This window comes from Miniopterus natalensis, chromosome X (assembly GCF_054644295.1).
Source record: "Miniopterus natalensis isolate mMinNat1 chromosome X, mMinNat1.hap1, whole genome shotgun sequence".
In the NCBI taxonomy this organism is placed as follows: domain Eukaryota; kingdom Metazoa; phylum Chordata; class Mammalia; order Chiroptera; family Miniopteridae; genus Miniopterus; species Miniopterus natalensis.
Genome location: NC_142103.1, coordinates 105,784,047 through 105,803,578, shown reverse-complemented (window position 1 = coordinate 105,803,578; position 19,532 = coordinate 105,784,047). Strand labels below are relative to the sequence as shown.

Genomic DNA, 19,532 nt, shown 5'->3' with positions numbered 1-19,532 from the left:
GTGTTGTTTGTCTTGTAAGTGTTTTCAGACGTCTTGCAACCATTGGCTCCTTTCAAGGCTTCTTTATTTTTTTTAAGATGGTGCAACTTGCAGACTTGGCCATCCCGAACTGTGCTGCCAGGCCCCATGCACGGACACCACTTTCAGGTTTGGAAATAATTTCCTTTACCACCTCGATCGCTGTTCTGTTCATGATTCTCTTGAGTTGGAGCATTTATCCAGCAGAGGCTTCAAAACTTAAAATCGCCGCTTGCATTTCCACAAAATAAAAGGCTGATGGGCGGAGGGCTCCTGAGATGACATGAGCACAGATTGACTGCACACAGTCACCAAATAAGCCCAAATTTCACCTGGGTGTTGCTCAGGTGCTCAGGACTCAACAGCCGACAGCTGGGTCTCCAGGATATTGCCCTCAGCGGAAGCCACGTGGCACGTTTGACTTCCGAGGTGGGTTTGAAAACCAAAGCATTTCCTCCTGGGTTTACGGCGTTCATAAACCCAAAATGTGCGTCAACAGAGACGTTCGAAAACCGAGGTACCACCGTGTGGTGATTACCAGAGAGAAAGGGGGGCTCAGGGGATGTAGGAGAAGTAAAGGGAGTGATGGAAGGAGACTTGAGCTGGGGTGGTGAACACACAATACAAATACAGATGACAAATTATAGAATCGTGCACCTGAAACCTATATAATTTTATCAACCAGTGTCACCCCAATAAGTTCAATTTAAAAAAAAAAAGGAAACACGTTGATTTAGGTTTTTTGCTTTTGTTTTTGGGGAAAAAATATCTTTTTGGAGGCTGAATGGCTACTTTAGAGTACGGATGGTCCCTGACGGGCGATAGTCGGACTTGACAATTGTTTGACTTGACGATGGTACAAAGGGGATGTTCATCCGGCCAACACTGCTGTTCAATTTTATTTTATTCTGATCGTATCCTGGGATAGGGGCGTGCGGTCCCACATTCTCTCATGCTTCTCGACAGATTCACTCAACAATAGCTCTCCTTCAGGCCCCTCGCTTTGAGGGTCAACAGCCAGACAGTTGAGCCAACTGCATTGCCAACATTTTCGGATATTGTGTTTTGTGCCGTCGAATCCCATCACGCCCACAAGATGCCCATCTGTGTCTCCTGCTTCTGGTGAGAAGCGGGGAAACGTAATGGCTCTGGAGAGGAACCTCAGGGAAATGGCCCGAATGCGGGGTAAATGGAAGTGTTTTGAGCACGTTGAAGGTGAGCTGGGCTATGCTATGATGTTTGGTAGATTAGGGGCATTAAATGCATATTCGGCGTATGATACGGTCCACGGGCAATGGGCTTACTGAGATGTAACCCCATCATATGTCGAGAAGAATCTGCAGACCGGTTATCTAAATAAAGGGAATCTTTTACTCTCCTAATCAACAACTTAGATGCACACAGTGCTGGCTTCTACAGTTTGCTCTGAGTAGGCACAGGGCCAATGAGGAAAATGACAGTGGATGCTTGTTTTCCAGCTCTGAGAGCCAGGTTTAAGAGTTGGAAGTTAGCCTGGCCCAGGGTGGCTCAGTGGTTGAGCGTCGGCCTAGGATCCAGGCGATCGGGGTTCGATTCCCGGTCAGGGCACATGCCCGGGTTGTGGGCTCGATCGATGACTCTCTCATCATTGATGTTTCTATCTCTCTCTCCCTCTCCTTTCCTTTCTCTGAAATCAATAAAGATATATTTAAAAAAAATAGTTGGAAGTTAGACAGGCATTGAGCACCGAGAATGTCCCCCAAAAAGTTAAAGGGGGGGGCGCTACAACCCATGGACATTTAATAGTCTGCACTGGTAGAGGCAATGTATTGGCTTTCGTTTTAGTTTATTTTGCGGCATCCTTTCATAGTTTCAATCTTTTTAAAAATTTATCTTTATTGTTGGAAGTATTACAGAGGACCCCCCTTTTCCACCCCATTGGACCCCTCCACCGCCGCCCCCAGGCCTTCACTGAACTATTGTATGTGTCCACGGGTTATGCACAAATGCATATAAGTTATTTGGTTAACCTCTTGGCTCACTGCCCCCCCTTTCCCGCTGAGATTCATCAGTCAGTTGCATGTTTCAATATCAGTGTTTACTCATTTCAGATCCATTCCTTGCGTATTTGAAAGAGCCAAGGTTGGTGGCTTTCGGCCACCGGCTCTGCGTCAGTTGCCACTTCTCATTTTCAGTCTCTGCCTTCTTTGTCACACATACAGAAGGGGAACACCCCGCAACAGGGCATCAGCGACACAAACCGCTGATTCAGGTCGGCCCCAAGCTGCAGCTGAACGGGGGTGATGGTTTTCCTGTGTTCCCTGAGGGCGTCGGCCACCGTGCTGATGACTAAGTCATAGAGGGGCTCCGTGTCGTTGGTCAGCGGGGTCGACTCGCCGGGGTCCCGGGACAGGTCGAAGAGCAGGGGAGGGTCGTGGTAGGTGACCATGTCCCCTGTGCATTGGCACAAGCCTTCCTCATAGCACGCCTGAGCTCCTGGAGGCTGGAATGTGGGTGTCACGTAATGAACCTTCCACACGGCCTCACCTAGAGAGGAAACGAGACGTGAAGGACATCCAGCCCCGTGTGCCCACTTGACGTCTTCTTCTGTCTTCTCGAGCGTTTCCTGGTCTTTCTCTTTGCCCCACAAGTTAACTTAAATATCAATCGATCTTCAGAACATCGAGACCATCAGAATCCCTGAGTGTAACGTTACACATCTCAAAACTGATATTTCTTTTCAATTAAATGTATAGGGGTGACATTGGTTAATAAAATTATATAGGTTTCAGGGGTACAATTCCATAATGCATCATCTGTATATTATATTGTGTGTTCACCCCCCAAGTCAAGTCTCCTTCCATCACCATTAATCTCCCCTTTACCCTCTCCTACCTCCCCTACCACACGTCCCCCAAGCAATCGCCATGCTACTCTCGGTGCCTGTGAGTCTTTCTTTCTAATTTTTTCTTGGCTGAGTCCCCTCACCATTCCTACCCAGCCCACACTCCCTTCCCTCTGAGAGCTGTCGATTTGTTCTCTGTATCTATGAGCCTGTCTCCACTTAGTCAACACTGGGAAGCAGCCCAAGTGCCCACCAGTAGATGAGCGGAAAAAAAAGCTGTGGTACGTCTACACCGTGGACTACTATGCAGCTGTGAAAAAGGTGGATCTCTTATCCTTTGAGAGAACATGAAGGGACCGGGAGAGTATTGTGCTAAGTGAAATAAGCCCGTCAGAGAAAGACAAGTATCACTTGATCTCACTCATATGTGGAATCTAATGAACAAAATAAACTAACAAAGTGTTTCTCAAAATGGATATTTCTTAAAGTTATCTCTCCATCTTTCTAAAGGAGAGAAATTCTTAGAAATGCTCTGGAGAAGGTATTTTCAGTGGTAACCCGAGACTAAAAGGACTGGGCTCGGGGATAAATTGGAAGAAAGTATGGAGAATTGACTAAAGGGACCCTGCTCTTGGCACCTGGAGGGTGCAGGGGCAGGTGTACTTACTGTCCTTCGGGTGCCAACGTGCGGCGTGGAGGAACTTAGTACAGTAGTGAAACAGAAACTCATGCTCTGATTGCTGGACCTCACCCTGAAGCAAGGGCATGAGGTTTCGGCCATCAATCACCCTGTGGACACACACAAAGAAGGTCAGGCAAGGGAATCCGGTCATCGGGCTGTTAGAAGGATGCTCGGTGCATTTCGTGGCATCCCTGGGGCCCAGAGGACACTGTGCTGAGGGTGTAGGAACATCATGCAGGCTCCCAAGGAGAGAAAAACAGGAACCGAAAACAGCTTTTCCAGTGAAATAGCACAAGGGAGGGATGGGTCAATCCATAGGCCATCTCATGAGCGCTGTGGCCGTGGCCACAGAAGGTCTCAACAGCTCAATCAGATTTCCATTTGCAATTGTATTACTACCCTGACAAAGGGATTTTAAAGAACCTCTAAAAAATGGTATTATTTTAATCTTACGTCAGAAAACATATCACATACCTTATAAGAAAAAGAAATAATCATAAAACCTACCTCATAGGAGAAAATAGACTAAGTCCCAGATAATCCTAAAAAAATGATCATAAAAGAAATAAAATTGTCTTTATTCTCGGATGAAATCATTACTTTTATTGATAATCCTTCCAAAAAACTATTGGAACTAATAGGTAAATTTTTTCAAGGTCATGAATTCAGGACTAACTGTAAAAAAACATCTATTTTACCTCTATATTTTAGCAATGAACAACTGGGTATTACTCTTTTAAAAACACCATTTATTACAGCATCAAAAATTAGAAAACATCCAGGGGTACCTTGTTTTTTAATGTTAAGCGTTTGTACGCTGAAAGGCACAAAGCACCTGAGAGAAATAAGTGGACAGATAAATCAATTCACAGATTTGAAGGCTCAAAAATTCTTAAAGTGTTTGTTTTCTACAAATTGATGTATAGATTTAATGCAATCTGAATAAAAAACTCCAGAAGCATCATTTGTATAAATCAAGAAATCTTTTCTTATAATTTTTTGGGGAAACAAGAAACTTAGAATAGCTTAAGTGATTTTGAAAAAAAGAAAAAACAGCTTTCCCACTCACACCATATGATTCCAAAATTTATTATAATGTTAACCTAATCAAGACAATGTGGCATTGACATAAGAATAGGTAAATGGATCAATGGAACAGGAGAGAGTCCAGGAATAGGCCCAGGCATATCTTGTCCGTTGATTTTCAACAAATGCACAAAGTAATTCAGCAGAGGAAGAACAGTCTTTCAATAAACGGCACTAGAAACACTAGAAATATTTAAATGCAAGGAAAATAAATCTCAACCTGTACCTCACTCTGTATAAAAAATTAACTCAACGTCAACAGTGAAGCTAAATGAAAAACCTGAAACTGTAAGACCTCTACAAAAAAATGTAGGGAGGAGTCTTTGTGACCTTGGACTAGAAAAATGCTTTTATGATATTGCCTAAAAACTCTAATCTATAAAAGAGAAAGTGATAAATTGGCCATTACAAAAATTAAAATCTGCTTTTTCAATGACAAAATGTCAGAAAATGAACAGACAAGCCATAAACTAGAAGAAAATGTTAGCAAAACTCATATCTTATGAAGTTGTATCCAGAATATGTAAAGAGCTCTTACAAATCAACAATAATAAAATGAAATACCCAATTTATAAATGGACTGGAGATATGAAGAGACTCTTCACAAAAAAAAGAGATACAGGTAGAAAATAAGTACACACAGGAGTGTTTAACATCATTAGTCAATTGGGAAACACAAATTTATACCCATTGGGATTCCAGTCCATAGTTATGGCTAAAATGAAAAAGAGCATTTTAAGTGTTGGCGAGGAGGTGGTGTAACTGAAACTCTCATTTATTGTTGGTGACAATGCCAAATGGTGCACCCATTTTGGAAATCAATTTTATACTTTCTCATATTAGGGAATGATTTTTCCTCCTACGTGGATGACTGAGTTTGGCCATAGTTTCTTCAACAAACCTTCCTGTCTCCATCTTCCTCCCAAATAAAAATACAAAGTGTCTCAGACGGGCCACAGGCCGGCACCATTGAGGCCTGTGGTGTGTGAGTCACAGTCAAGAGGCAAAGCCATAGACCAAGGTGAACATCACCTGGGTACCGGAGAGAAAGTGTCCCCGTGAGAATAGAGTTTACCCCCTGTGACCTGAATCTTCCCAAGACAAAGATAAAAACAAGCTCTGTGAACAGGTTATAGGACGTCACCTGTCCTGAGGGACAATTCCTCCCATCAGAGCTGTGACAGTCGGAAGGATGTCCATCAAGCTTGTAGGTTCATTGATGACATTTCCGGCTGGCAATCTCCCAGTCCATCGGAAAAGTCCAGGCACACGGATCCCACCTTCCCAGCCGGCCATGCCTTTTCCCCCTACAGGGTAAAGCAATAAGGTTCCCGTGAAAATCATCACAGTGATAAGCATGGTAAAAAAATGTAAATTAACATCAGTAAGTCCGTCTCTGCTCAAGGCCCATGTGCAGGCACCTGATGGGGTCAGCAGTACATGTCCACGGAACCACGTTTTCTTGGGCTTCTCGTAGGTTTCTGCTCAACGGTACTTTTTCAATGAAGACTTTATTTATCTTCATTTATCTTTCTCTGGTCTACTTGTCTATAGCATCTAATTGTAACATATGAGATAATTCATTTTATTTTTCCCGGTGTGGCACTTTCCACAAGAATACAAATGCCATGAAGGTGGAAATTTGGGCCTGTTTTGTTCCATGCTGAATCCAGCCTGCTGAAAATTAATGGAGTGGAATAGTAAAGGTCGATGCTAATTTCTTGTGCAAACCAGGGAATTTATCTAAAAGGAAGCAGGAGGTGATAAATGGACACCAGGATGACCAGCGTTGACCAAAATTTCCTTAAGCCAACAAGAAGGAATGGCCATCCTGCAGTGTTCATGGATTTTTATTCTTTCACTGGTGGATTATAAGAAAGGAGATTCTATGGAAAGTGTCCTCAGGGGGTTATCTGATCATAGATTCCAACTGGGCGGGTCAGGGGGGGTGGTCACTCCCAGGCCTATAACTTCTTTAGTGAAAGGGCTTAAGCGAGCTCTGCCCATTGTGCTTGAACCTCAAGGTTAACACACCCCTGAAATGTCAGAATTAATACCCCTCAAAGGGGATATGACCCCTCAAGACAGCATGTAATCTTGTTAACTATCCTGTGATCCGATCCCCACCTTGCTTTCTCTCACCGGCCTTAGGCTCATCCTTAATTTCAAATGCAGAAAAGAAGCTGCCTTTGGTATCCTGCTCCCTGACATACGTCTTCAGTTGGGTTCAAATGAACTGTTATAAATACACTGTACAGGTTAGGACATGTCTTATGTCGACACATTAAATTGCTCAACGCAACTGAAGTCATAACGTGCTCAGACATGGAGATACTTTAAAGTTCTCATAAGCAAAACTATACAATCTTTCTGATGATCGGATTGCTTCCTCAGCACCCCGTTGGGTTGGGCAAGGCCTCAGCTGGAAAGGCTCACTCCCTTTTGCCAGAGTGATGCCAAGTCTTTATCTCATTTACACAGGAATCCTGTCCTCCTGGATGCAAGACTATAACACCCACATTTGCATGAGTAATGACACATTCGCATCCACACAAAGCTTTAGCATCTCTTCAGGTTCATAGGTTCAAATGTACTGAACCCGTCACAGATAATCCTCTTATAACCTCAGGACACCTGTCACTAGACCAGATCAGAGAGGTTGCTGATGGCTGTGTCTTCATGGGCCACAGGTTCGGGCACAACTCGGAAGCAATGTCTGTGAATTTCATTGTAAGACCTGAGACGAGCTTGGCCATGTATCTGGAGAAGAGCACCCAAGCTTTCTGAATGTCCAAGGAGAGTTGGGTTGTTGTTCTTTGTGCCGAACCTGTAGACCACGTTTCTGCCCATTCTTGTAGATGAACCAATGATTAGATGTTCAACTCATTGAACGACTTGCTTAAATCACCTGCTGACGTTAATACTCTTTAATCCCACAGGATTACCAGGAAGGCCGATGTCTAGTGTTCCCTGGAGGTGTTAGCCAGTTAAGGTCAATATCCTTGGATTTCAGTCCTACACTTTATTTTTTACCAATAAAATCATCTCGTTGGGTGTTTCACGCATCATTGGCCTCCTGCTTCATGCCCCGGATTTTTATGACAATGAGGCTAAGAGACCCTAGACCCAAGGACACCCCAGGGATGACCTTGGCTCCTCACCTTTGAATATCCCATTCCATCCGCCAGCCTGGACGTGGCCCACCCGCTTCTCCAGGTGTCCTCCGTGGTCTGAGGTGAAGTGGACAAGTGTGCGATTCCTCAGCCCCAAGTTGTCAATGGCAGCAAGGAGCTTGCCTGAAAGAAGGAAAGAGGGACCCGTGACACTGATGACGTTACGAGCTCCGGGCATCCCTGTTAGTCCCAATAGGTGCACATTCCTCAGGGAGCCATTGCAAAAATCTCGCTCACTTGAGGTTCCCCAAATCCTACACTCCAGGAGCAGGTGTGAGTGAGCCTGTTTCCTGAACCCCCCTCAGCATCCCATGTGGAAGGGGCGATTCTGGTAAATTAAGCGTGGACACGGATTTGTTGCTAGGCCAATGCTGATGTGCTCAGGTTCCTTCTTGCCACTTACCCACAAAGAAGTCCATTTCCTGCACGTTGTCTCCGTATAAGCTGTGCTGGCTGGTGCCCATGAAGTCCTTGGCCGTGGGGAGGGGAAAATGGACATGCAGGAAGGAGTAAAAAAGGAGGAACGGTCCTTCTCGGTGCCTGAGGAGACATGGATCCCATCGGTTTTGAGTTGTCAACTTCTGCGAACGGGGCTACTTTGCTCTTAGACAGACAGACACAGCTCCTTTCTGTCCTGTGCACACCCAGGAGAGGAGACGCGTGCAAAGACAGCCCCTTGGAGAGGGTCCCCTGGGCAGAGTGGATTCCAGGATCCCCCAGCATCTGGACTCTGCCTTAATTTTAGGGTGATGCTGCCCCTCAGATGCCAGGACGCGGGGCGGTCATCCTGCTCTCAGAGGTCACACAGGGTTATGATCCAAACCAGCTCTGCTTGGAGCACTTTCCCAGGGCCCACGACGTCTCCGACTAGAGTCACAGCCCAAGGCGCACAAGAGATGGTGTCGCTGGGGTGGTTACCAAGAAATGTCAGCGCTTTCATGACCCAAGACCCAAGAAACGCCTTGGCAGTCTGCACACACCTTCGATTCCCATGTGAGGGTGCAGGGAATGAGGGGGACCCCCTCCCAGGCCTGACAATCTGTCTGCAGCAATGAGCGGCACTCAGCTAACCAGGGAAGCCGCGCACAACTCCACCCAGCCTTGGGGAAATTTCTGCTCTGTCTCATGGGATATTAAATGACTAAGAATGGGTGAAAATGAACATTAAAAAAAAAAGTGTGCCACGGCTCACAGGGTTGAATGGTGTCCTTCCAAAATTGTCCACAAAGACACTCAGAATGTGATCTTATTTGACTCTAGGGTCTTTGGAGATAGAATTACTTAAGAAAAGAGTGTAATGGTGTCCAGGGGGCTCAGAATCCATTGGGGTTCTTATAGGAAGAGCACTGTTAGGAGCTACACAGTCACCCTGAGAGGAAAGAGGGACTTGTGAAGACAGAGGGAGAAACTGGAGTGATGTGGCCACAGGCCAAGGAGCACCAAGGACCCTCCCCTGAAGCCTTCAGAGGGAACCTGGCCCCAGTGCACTCAAAAATCACCACAGAGCTAAGTCTAAAATCCTGCTGTGCTCAGTACACGTTCCCCTGGCTCAGACGTCTCAGGTGAGGGTCACACCCACACAGACACCCTGTTTGGGGACTTCTGGGCTCCGGAATGAGAGAGAGAATACATTTCTGCTGTCTTCAGTCACCCCGTTTGTGGGACATTTTTAGGGCAGCCCTAGGAAACTGGTATACAGGCTGATGACAATTGAGGTTACATGTTCCTGTAGGAGATATCTAAAGGGTTAGCTAATGTTCTTTCGGTCAATCTTTCTAGAACTCGGCCCCTTGGGAAGGGCACCGGGAGATAAAGGAGTCTGACCTACGTGAAACCAGCCACAGAGCTGCATCTACAAGGCAAACATGAGCCTGTTTCTCCCACACTCTACATGTGCGTCGTCTCCACTTGGGCCATGGGGTAAACACAATGCTAATAATCAGATCAGACAATGTCCTTGAGTAAAGAAGAGGTGGTACATATATACAATGGAGTATTACTTGGCCCTAAAAAGAAATGAGATATTACCCTTTATGACAGCCCACATGGATGGACCTACAGGGTACTTTTCTTTTCTCCAGTAGTTTTCCCTCCTAGAGAAACAAGGTGATGGCCAACTTTTTCTATCGTCTAGTTCCATCGGACATATTTCTCATTCTGAATGAATATACTGAAGATATACATTCAGATAAATAAGTCAACCCAGCGTGTGTGGCTCAGTGGTTGAGCATTGAACCATGAACCAGGAGATCGTGGTTCGATTCCTGGTCCCAGAACATGCTGGGATTGTGGGCTCCACCCCCAGTAGAGGGCGTGCAGGAGGCAGCCGATCAATGACTCTCATCATTGATGTTTCTCTCTCTCTCTCTCCCCCTCTACCTTCCTCTCTCTGAAATCAATAAAAATATATATTTAAAAAAAAAATCACTTTACCTTTCTAAAAACGAAATGGCCTCCTTCACCATGATGGACCCTGCTCTTTCTGCTTTCATGGGCTGCTCGGTAATTTCTTCTTCACGCATGAGGAGGCAATCCCAGTACAGTAAAGACGAAAAACTGGATAACCAAAAGTAGCTCAGGAGGAGCACAAAAAGAATCATGAAGAAGATGACGGACCAGGGGATGCAGATCAGGTGAGTCAGTTTCCCTAGAGTGAGCGTGAGCACAGCCAAGGCGAGCAGCTGTACACAGATCCAGACTCTCCTCCCGATGGCTAATTCTGTGTCACGAGAAGGATCCGGCCAGCAGGTGTCAAACAGACTATGTGGCATGCCATAGAAGTAATCAAAACCATACTTATACGGATGGTGGCAGTGGTCACTTCGGAAGTGGCAGTTTAAGCCCTGATGCCATTTCCCTGAAATTAAACACACACAGATCACACATAATAAGCTCACATATACGAAGACCATGTGGTGATTCTTCACTTGAAACAATAAGTTAATGCACAAAAATGGAGTAGCAAATACATTTCTTTTCTTTAAAAATTGAGGCTTGGCATAGACTCAGTTTTTGCTCTTCTTTAGCTGGCAGCTCTCTGTCCTAAGATCTGGTTGTGTGTGAACAAGTGGGATAAAAAAATAATGGGAGGAAAAGACAATTGTGTGTTTCTAGCAGGACAAGTCATAAACTCAAATATAGGTGTATGATAGAGCCAAGGCAGAGTATAGATGACAGATACGTAGGTTGGTTGGCAGGTAAGTAGTTAGATAGATCTTAGATACTGACAGAGATATGATAGAAGATAGATGGATGAGTGGGTGGAAGAATGAATGGATATATAGACAGTTAGAGAGATGGTGATAGATGATACATGGATAGATAAATAGATACAAAAAATAATACATAGATGAGTGGTGGATGGATGGGTGGATGAATTTGTCGGTGGATGGGCGGAGGGATGGGTAAGTAGATAGGCATGGAGATAAACAAATAGGTAGGTAGATAAATAGATGGACGTTAATTATAGCCACAAAGATAGATAAATAAGAGAGAGAACATGGATGACACACAATGAATAGTAATAGAGATGTTGAGTGAATGGATAGATGATTGATGACAGATGATAGATAGATGATAGATAGATGATAGATGATAGATGATAGATAGATATAGACGATAGATATAGAGAGATGATAGATGATATAGATAGATAGATGATAGATAGATAGATAGATAGATAGATAGATAGATAGATAGATAGATGATAGATAGATAGATGATAGATAGATGATAGATAGATAGATAGATAGATAGATAGATAGATAGATAGATAGATAGATGATAGATGATAGGTAGATAGAAATGGTGGATAAATGAATGGATACGTGAATTGTGTGGGTAGGTGGGCTGTTAGAGAGAGAGAAAGAAAAACAGTGGTGGATGGATGACTAAGTGAGTGGATGGAGAGCTAGATACATAGATGTAAGTTATAGCCAGAAAGATAGATAAATGATAGAGAGAAGATAGATGATACATGATGGATAGATATATAGAGGGTAGATGGATACATAGATGATAAATGATAGATACAGATAGATGAATAGATAGATGATAGATAGATATACATAGATGATAGATGATAGATAGATAGGTAGATAGACAGCCAGCCAGTAGTGGATGGATGACTAGGTGAGTGGATGGAGAGCTAGCTAGCTAGATGTAAGTTATAGTCACAAAGGTAGATAAATGATAGAGAGAAGATGAAGGAGGATTGATAGATATGTAGAGGATAAATGGATGGATGAATGATGGATGGATGGATGGATGGATGTTTGGTGGGTGTTGAGTGGATGATGGATGGATAGATGGATAGATGGATGATGGATGGATGATGGATGGATGAATGGATGATGGATGGATGGATGGATGGATGGATGGATGGATGGATGGATGGATGATGGATGGATGGATGGATGATGGATGGATGGATGGATGATGGATGGATAGATGGATGGATGGATGGATGGATGGATGATGGATGGATGGATGGATGGATGGATGGATGGATGGATGATGGATGGATGGATGGATGGATGGATGGATGATGGATGGATGATGGATGGATGGATGGATGGATGGATGAATGGATGGATGGTGGATGGATGGATGGATGATGGATGGATAGATGGATGGATGATGGATGGATGGATGGATGGATGATGGATGGATGGATGGATGATGGATGATGGATGGATGATGGATGATGGATGGGTGGATGGGTAGATGGATGATGGATGGATGATGGATGGGTGATGGATGAATGGAAGGATGAATGGAAGGATGGATGATGGATGGATGGATGGATGGATGGATGGATGGTGGATAGGTAGATGACATTAGATAGATGATAGATGACAGATACATAGATGATAGACATACATAAATGACAGAGGCTGTATTGAGCATGGAGGAACAGAGATGAATGAATGGATGGATGGATGGGTGGGTGGATGGATGGATGGATGGATGGATGGATGGATGGATGGATGGAAATTCAAGAGTCTCCCACTAGACTTCAATGAAGTAAGAGGTTGATTTGGCAAAACTTGCCACCCCTTGAATGGTAACCAAATGATCCAAGTGAGTCCTACAGGCATTTGGACTACAACTATAATGATGTGAATCCATAATACCTTAGTAGTTACCTGTATGCCATTAGGACCACATCTAGAATGCATGAGCTGACATCGCTGAGTGCCTGAGAGGGTAGGGAGGTGACAGGTAATGCTCCAGGAGTAGGCTTTCTCTGTTCTAAGACAACACAGTGGTGGACTGGGCAGGGCCACATGGAAATCTCTCAGCAATGCACACAGTCCTTATCTTATTTTGGACGACTGCTATGGGGTGCAGACATTTTTACACAATCAAAACTGGACCCTCCATAAAAAGCTCATGGATGCTGACGCTAATTGTGAGCTCTTGGGAGGACACATTACATGTCCAGAATTATGCCTGGTGGGTGAGATACAGGATTTCAGAGCCCACACAGGATAATGCAGAAAGAGAGCGCCGTTGTAAATCTTTATCATAGAGCGTCTTTGCACAGAGCACCTGTGCCAAGGTGAACAGCACAGGGTGATATGGGAACATGTGGGATGGACACCTGGAAAGACCTGGGGATTAGGTGGGAAGGGGTCTTCGTCATGACCAAGTTTTGTCTGCAAAGGGTGGATAGGTGTCATTTAGGATGGAGCGTGTGCATGTACGTGTGTGTGTGTGTGTGTGTGTGTGTGTGTGTGTGTGTGTGTGAAGGGTGCTTCGTAATAGCAGGTCCTGTGTGAGCAAAGCACAGTAATGACAGAGAGTCCTGGAGGACACAGAGAGCAATGGCTTCTTACCAATAATCGCCGTGCTATATCCTTGCTTCTTGGCTAAGGCTGCAAATGTCGTTTCATTAAGAGGGAGTCCAGAACGGGCCGAGAGGGAGTAGATGACACGGTCATTTTCAGCCGAAACCATCCCTAAATGTAAAGTGGAAACACAACCCTGGTACACACGGTGAGTGGGTAGGTGCTCATCAGGTGAAGAGGGAGACCTGGAGAGTTCAGAGCTTGGGAGGTGGAGAGAGGATGAACCAGGAGGAGATACCATCACATGGGGGAGGAAATTATGTTCTCCAACGACAAAACTGACACTGGTTCATAATGTAAAACCCCTTTAAACCCTTGTGTGCACCCACACATGACACGACCAGATATCCTCAAACCCACCACCCAACTTCAGTAGACAATTGCTGATTGAACATCTAACAGGTTCCTGCCCCCAACTGGGGAAATCTATGCCTCAGAAAAGAAGTGGAAACATGAAATCTTATGAGAACTTCAAACTCTTCTGTTCCTACTAAAATTGATTTTTTTCTGACAATAGAATGTAGTTCTATTGTAGGGCAGGTGTGTGTGCTCAATCCTTGCCCAGAACCTGAAGTCGGGGCATCTGGGCAGAGTAGATACATCTGTTTTGAAACTCTTATGACTAAAGTTGATGTCAAGTAGGTGGGGGACCAGTGATTCTGAGTCCGAAGACATGTAATTTATGGGAAAGGAATAGAAAGAAGCAAACGAGTGTTTGAAGGACCGAGGGAGAGACGAACACCCCGAGATATCCAACAGGTGTCCCTGGTGAGTGGCTGAAACTTGGGGGACTTGGCTCAGTCGCATTGGGAGTGATGCCAAGATCCTGAGTATATTGAACATTTTTGAGCCATCCAGCCCCGGTGGACTCTCGAAATGGATCCATTCTGCCTTCCTTCTAAAATAGGGCCTAACCTGAAGCTGTCTCAGGGAGTGGGAACAAAATTGAATATGACAAGACAAAGCAGGTTAAAAAAGAAAAACAACAACATCCAGATAAAATCAGGAGAGCAAACTCGGGCAGGAACTGTCAGTGAGCCAGCTGCTCCGATAAAATCAGGAGAGCAAATTACACCAGGAACTTCAAATGGGACACAAGAGAAAGCTCTTTGAAATTAGATTTTTAAGACCGGGCACTGTACACAAAACATATTTCTTCCTAAAATACTCATTTAACATAAAGTGAGCAGCAAAGGGGAAAAAAAAAAAAAAAATTGAACACATGCAGATTTACTCCAAGGGGAAAAAAAAAATTGCTGTTCACTGGACCTGATTAACCTGATCACCAGCTAAAGGGCGATGTTGTAAACCTCAGGGTGTAGTAAAGATTAAGGGACCCCCTGAAGAGCTCACCTCTAAAATCATAACTATGGCTCAGCAATTCCGCTCTTAGGTACGTGTCCAAAAACAATTTAAAAGGTCTGTTCAGCCCGAGTCAATTTGGCTTAGTTGTTACCGCGTCCGCCTGGAAACTGAAAAGTCCCGGGTTCGGTTCCCGGTCAAGGGCCTGGACCTGGGATGCAGGTTGATCCCTGGACCCCCATCCTGGTGAGGGGAGGAGGAAACCAATCAACGTGCCTCTTTCATATCGATATTTCTCTCTCTCTCTCTGTGTCTCTCCCTCCCACTCTGTCTGTAAAAAAAAACAAAAAACAAAACTCTCCCTGCCACTCTGTCTGTAAAAAAAAAAAACCACAAAAAAATCAATGGAAACTATACCCTAGGGTGAAAATTAGCAGCAACAAAAAAGGTGTTGAAACAAAAACTTGTACAGACGCGTTCAAAGCAGAGCTAAGTCCTCATAGCAGTTGAAAGGGAGAAACGACCCCAATGGTTGGTCTTCACGGAGCAGATGAGCTCCTGTGTCCTATCTGTCCGCTCAACGTGGATGGTCTGGGACGTTCTCACGGAACCTCCTCAAGGTCGTCGGGTTTTGTAAATTACCCCCTTGCAAGGCAACGTCTCATTTGTGTCCTGGGGCAGAGAGTCAAGGCTATGCCGGGCCTCGGGGCATCCTCAAAAAACTGTCCCCGAGCCCAGGTGAAGGCGTCCCTCAGCCGCCTGAGGTGATCGGGGTCACTCAGGGGCACAGGGATTTGGACGTTGGCATCAGTAGCTGTCCACTCAAGAACAGGGGTGTGTGGGCACCTCTGAGCGTCACAGGAGGGCCCGTGGCTCCCACCTTAATGACGCAGCAGAGGGGGGCCCAGGGTCCCAGTTCACAGACCTGACCGGATGGGGTACCTTCCCGTGAGGAACGCGGATCGGCTGGGGGTGCACACGGAGGCCGCGGAGATGTGCTGGGTCAGCTGAACGCCGTCTCTAGCCAAGCTGTCGATGTTGGGGGTCCTGGAAGGAGAGACGGAGGGAAAACTGGAGAAAGGGGGATGGGAGGAAAGAAACAGAGATAGACAGAGACAGAGAGAGAGAGAGACAGAGACAGAGACAGAGAGACAGAGAGAGAGACAGAGACAGAGAGACAGAGACAGAGACAGAGAGACAGAGAGAGACAGAGACAGAGAGACAGAGAGAGAGACAGAGAGAGACAGAGAGACAGAGACAGAGAGACAGACAGAGAGACAGAGAGAGACAGAGACAGAGAGACAGAGAGAGGGAGGGGAGGGAATGAGAGACGGAGACATGGAGACAGAGAGAGAGACAGAGGCCAAGAGCGACAGACACACACACACAGAGACATAAAGAGGAAAGGGAAGGAGGGAGGGGGAGAGGTTGAGAGAGACAGACAGAGACACAGAGACAGAGAGACAGGCAGAGGCACACACAGATCTGAAGGTAACAATCTCTGCTTAAGTGTCTTTGGCGTAGAAACCCTGGCTCGGCCCAGCCACTCAGAGACCTGAGGACGAGCGTTTGGTGGATAAATGTCCCTTCTCTGCACTCAGGTCACACACCTGCCATGGGATTGGCTATAAAACCAGCAGGGATCGCGCGGGACCCGTCCTGTCCAAGCCGCACGTCTTATTCGGAGGTGCTGTAGCTTTGGGAGGCCCGGCCCAGGCAGACGGATCTTATGACCCAGCAGGAAACTCTGAGCTCCCGTCTCACGTTCGATTTTCTTGTCTCCGAAAGCCCACTGTTGACATCCATCCCCTAACAAGGCCTCTGCTCCCCAAATTGGGAAGCGCGGCCCGATCGACTCAGCCCAGGAAACGTCCACCAAGTGAGGTCAGCCCGGCCGAGAAAGACAAGGGTGAAGCGACTTCATGGACGGCGGGAGCCTCACGAAGGAAATTAAGAAACAGACTCAACGGAAACAGACTCAGAGGCACAGAGAAGAGACGGGCGGCTGTCTGAGGGCAGGGACTTTGGGGGGCTGGGTGAGCAGCGAGAAGGGGTTCAGCAGAGAGAAAACAGCAGCTCATAGGCGCAGACCACGGCGTGGCGATCACCAGAGGGCGGGAGGCGGGGACCTAAGAGGAGAAAGGGGGGCTCGTGGTGATGGAAGGAGACTTGGGATGGTAAAGACCCAACACAATGTACAGATGATGGACTGACGAATTGTACTCCGAAACCTGCATAATTTTATTAACCAGTGTCACCTCGATAAGGCAATAAAAACGTTAAAAATACATATAAAAATCAACACTCCGTCTCAGAAGGCTCCCTCGTGACGGGTGATGACTGAGCGCTTTGCCCGGGGGACTCACAGGCACGTGCTATTCGCTCAACAGGCCAGAAAATCAAGGTGCAGGAGGTGAGGCAAGTTGCCCGAGGGGTCGCAGCCGTGAGCGCAGAATCCGGATCCAAATGCACGTAACCCTGAGTTTAATATTCCCTCTTTCTCAGAAAGAATAAATTGGGTTTTGGGTGAAGCAGCGGTCAGCAGGTGCATCCACCATCCCGGCTGAAGGACCATGTACCTTAAGGTGTCGTTGCCATAGCAGCCCAGGTCTCCGATCCCAAGGTCGTCTGCCATTATCAGGACAATATTCGGCTTGTCATCGGCCTCCATTTGGGCCCGGCCCAAGTGGAAGAGCAACCACACCCAAGACAGGGCCACCCAGCGCCTCCTGAGGAACAAGCTCGGACTTAGCTGGAAACACCCTCTTCTGGATGGTTTCAGGGGCCACATCCCACACCCCCGTCATCTCCTCTGAGGGCACAGGGTTTGTGGGACACCAAGCCCATCTCCCCGAAAAAACCAGACAGGCCTACGGATTTCTCTTTCCAAGTCAACGTTGGCCATCGCTGTTGAATGGCACCCACGGTGCTCAACGTCCGGCTACCCTGGCTCCTCAATGCACCCAAACCCATTGCTATTCTAGGGGGTGAAGTCCCGAAAAACAGGAATTTACCCAGAGACCCAAGCCTTACTCCCTGGGTGAGAGGCCCTAAGACTTGGGAGGTTGTGTGGGTGGTGATGTTGCTGTTGACTTAGGGTTGTGGTTTCTGACCCATGGTTATGGCGACCGGGCCAAGACCTATGAAGCCATGTCCCCGGTTCCCCTGTTGACCTGTGGTTCTGCTGCTAAGACTTAGGAGGCTACGGGAGGGGTTGTGTGGCCAACGGCCTTCCCGTGACAATGTCATTGTGTGTGGCTCTCCCAGCTCGGCTGAGAAAAACCCAAACAAAGACAAGGGCACCATGGAATAAGCGAAACGCGGGGCGTGGGACAGAACTGGATTCTGGGAAGGACGCCGTCGGGAATCTGGTCCTTCACTGAGTCTTAATTTTGCTCAAGTCCCGTTTTCTCAAAAAAAACACACGTATCTTCCCACTGGGTCCCCACCCACGTATCAGGTAATGGATGTTGGACAGTTGAACCATTGGCCTCAGGCCTGTTAAAAATAATCTGATACAACTATCGACCCAAGATTGACACCCTGCTTTCCCCAAACTTTCCCCCCAAAAATGTGTTAACTCCTTGGAGACGACAACTCTACATCCAGGACTCTTTCTATGGACAAATCATAACATTACAGAAACGCTTTCCGTGTCTCCCAAACCGATGGATTTGCTTTTGTGAATTCGTGTTTTTACAACGTTTTAAAATAATACAGGGGCTCCAGGGGTAGTTGAGCTGGTCTGAGCACCGTTCTAATACCTCAAGGTTGTGGGTTTGATTCCCGGTCAAAGCACATACTAGACTCAGGCAATGAAAGCCTGGCTAGTTGGATCCACAAATCAATGTTTCTATCTCTCTCCCTCCCCCTTCCTGTCCCTCTAAAATCAATCAATAAAAATAAAATTTGTATCAATGGTCTAAATCTCTCCTACTTTACTCTTATGATTAGTATAGACTTGCTGAACCCAGAATATCAGTTTAGACTCGGGCGGCCAAGCATGTAAGGGAAGCATGAGATTGGAGGCCTCTGGCTGTCCCGCTGAGTTCCCAGACCCCAAAAACTGTCCACCAGCGTCCACGTGTCTGTTTGGGGCCTAGTTACCTCCTTACCTGAGCGTCATCTTGGAGACCTGAGGGTCCTCCTGTTTTTCTTGGGCAAAGAGATAAGCTCCTGAAGAGAAAAGTGTGTTATCTTTGGGTCGATGAAATCAGCTCCCATTTTGTTTGGACAACTTTCCTCTGCTTCCGTCCACTAAAAACGGGTTTTCTGACTCTCTCGTGGCATAAACCCTGGGCTCTCAGTCACTTTTAGCTCTTGGCCCATAAATGAAGAGTGTGAGCTGGGCCAAGTCCCGGGGCCGCCCAGCTCTTTTTTTTGGCTGTGAGATAATAGCTCAGGCCCTAAACCTCCCGTCAAACATGCTCATGAGGATACAGTCTCAGGAAGGAGTGGAGCCTAAGGCTTTAATCTCACCGAGTCTCCGTGGAAGGAACTTCGGTCCCCTAAAGAGAGACAAAGGCTTAATCTCCTTCTTTGATTGTCCATGAGTCCAAAGGCAGGCCCCTTTCTGGTGATTTTACGGAGAGTAA

The 19,532-nt window shown here is 46.3% G+C and overlaps 1 protein-coding gene across 1 annotated transcript; it reads right to left on the bottom strand.

The window, feature by feature from the left end:
* Positions 1-2,188: 2,188 nt before the first annotated feature.
* On the bottom strand, positions 2,189-17,653 carry LOC107545181 (arylsulfatase F-like). Its single transcript, XM_087813407.1, has 9 exons — positions 17,517-17,653; positions 15,863-15,984; positions 13,624-13,746; positions 10,217-10,640; positions 8,187-8,323; positions 7,772-7,906; positions 5,755-5,917; positions 3,510-3,631; positions 2,189-2,544 (listed from the first exon to the last, which is right to left on the bottom strand). The coding sequence occupies exons 1-9, from the start codon at positions 17,606-17,608 to the stop codon at positions 2,189-2,191; spliced, it is 1,674 nt and encodes a 557-aa protein (XP_087669533.1). The 5' UTR covers positions 17,609-17,653.
* Positions 17,654-19,532: the final 1,879 nt, after the last annotated feature.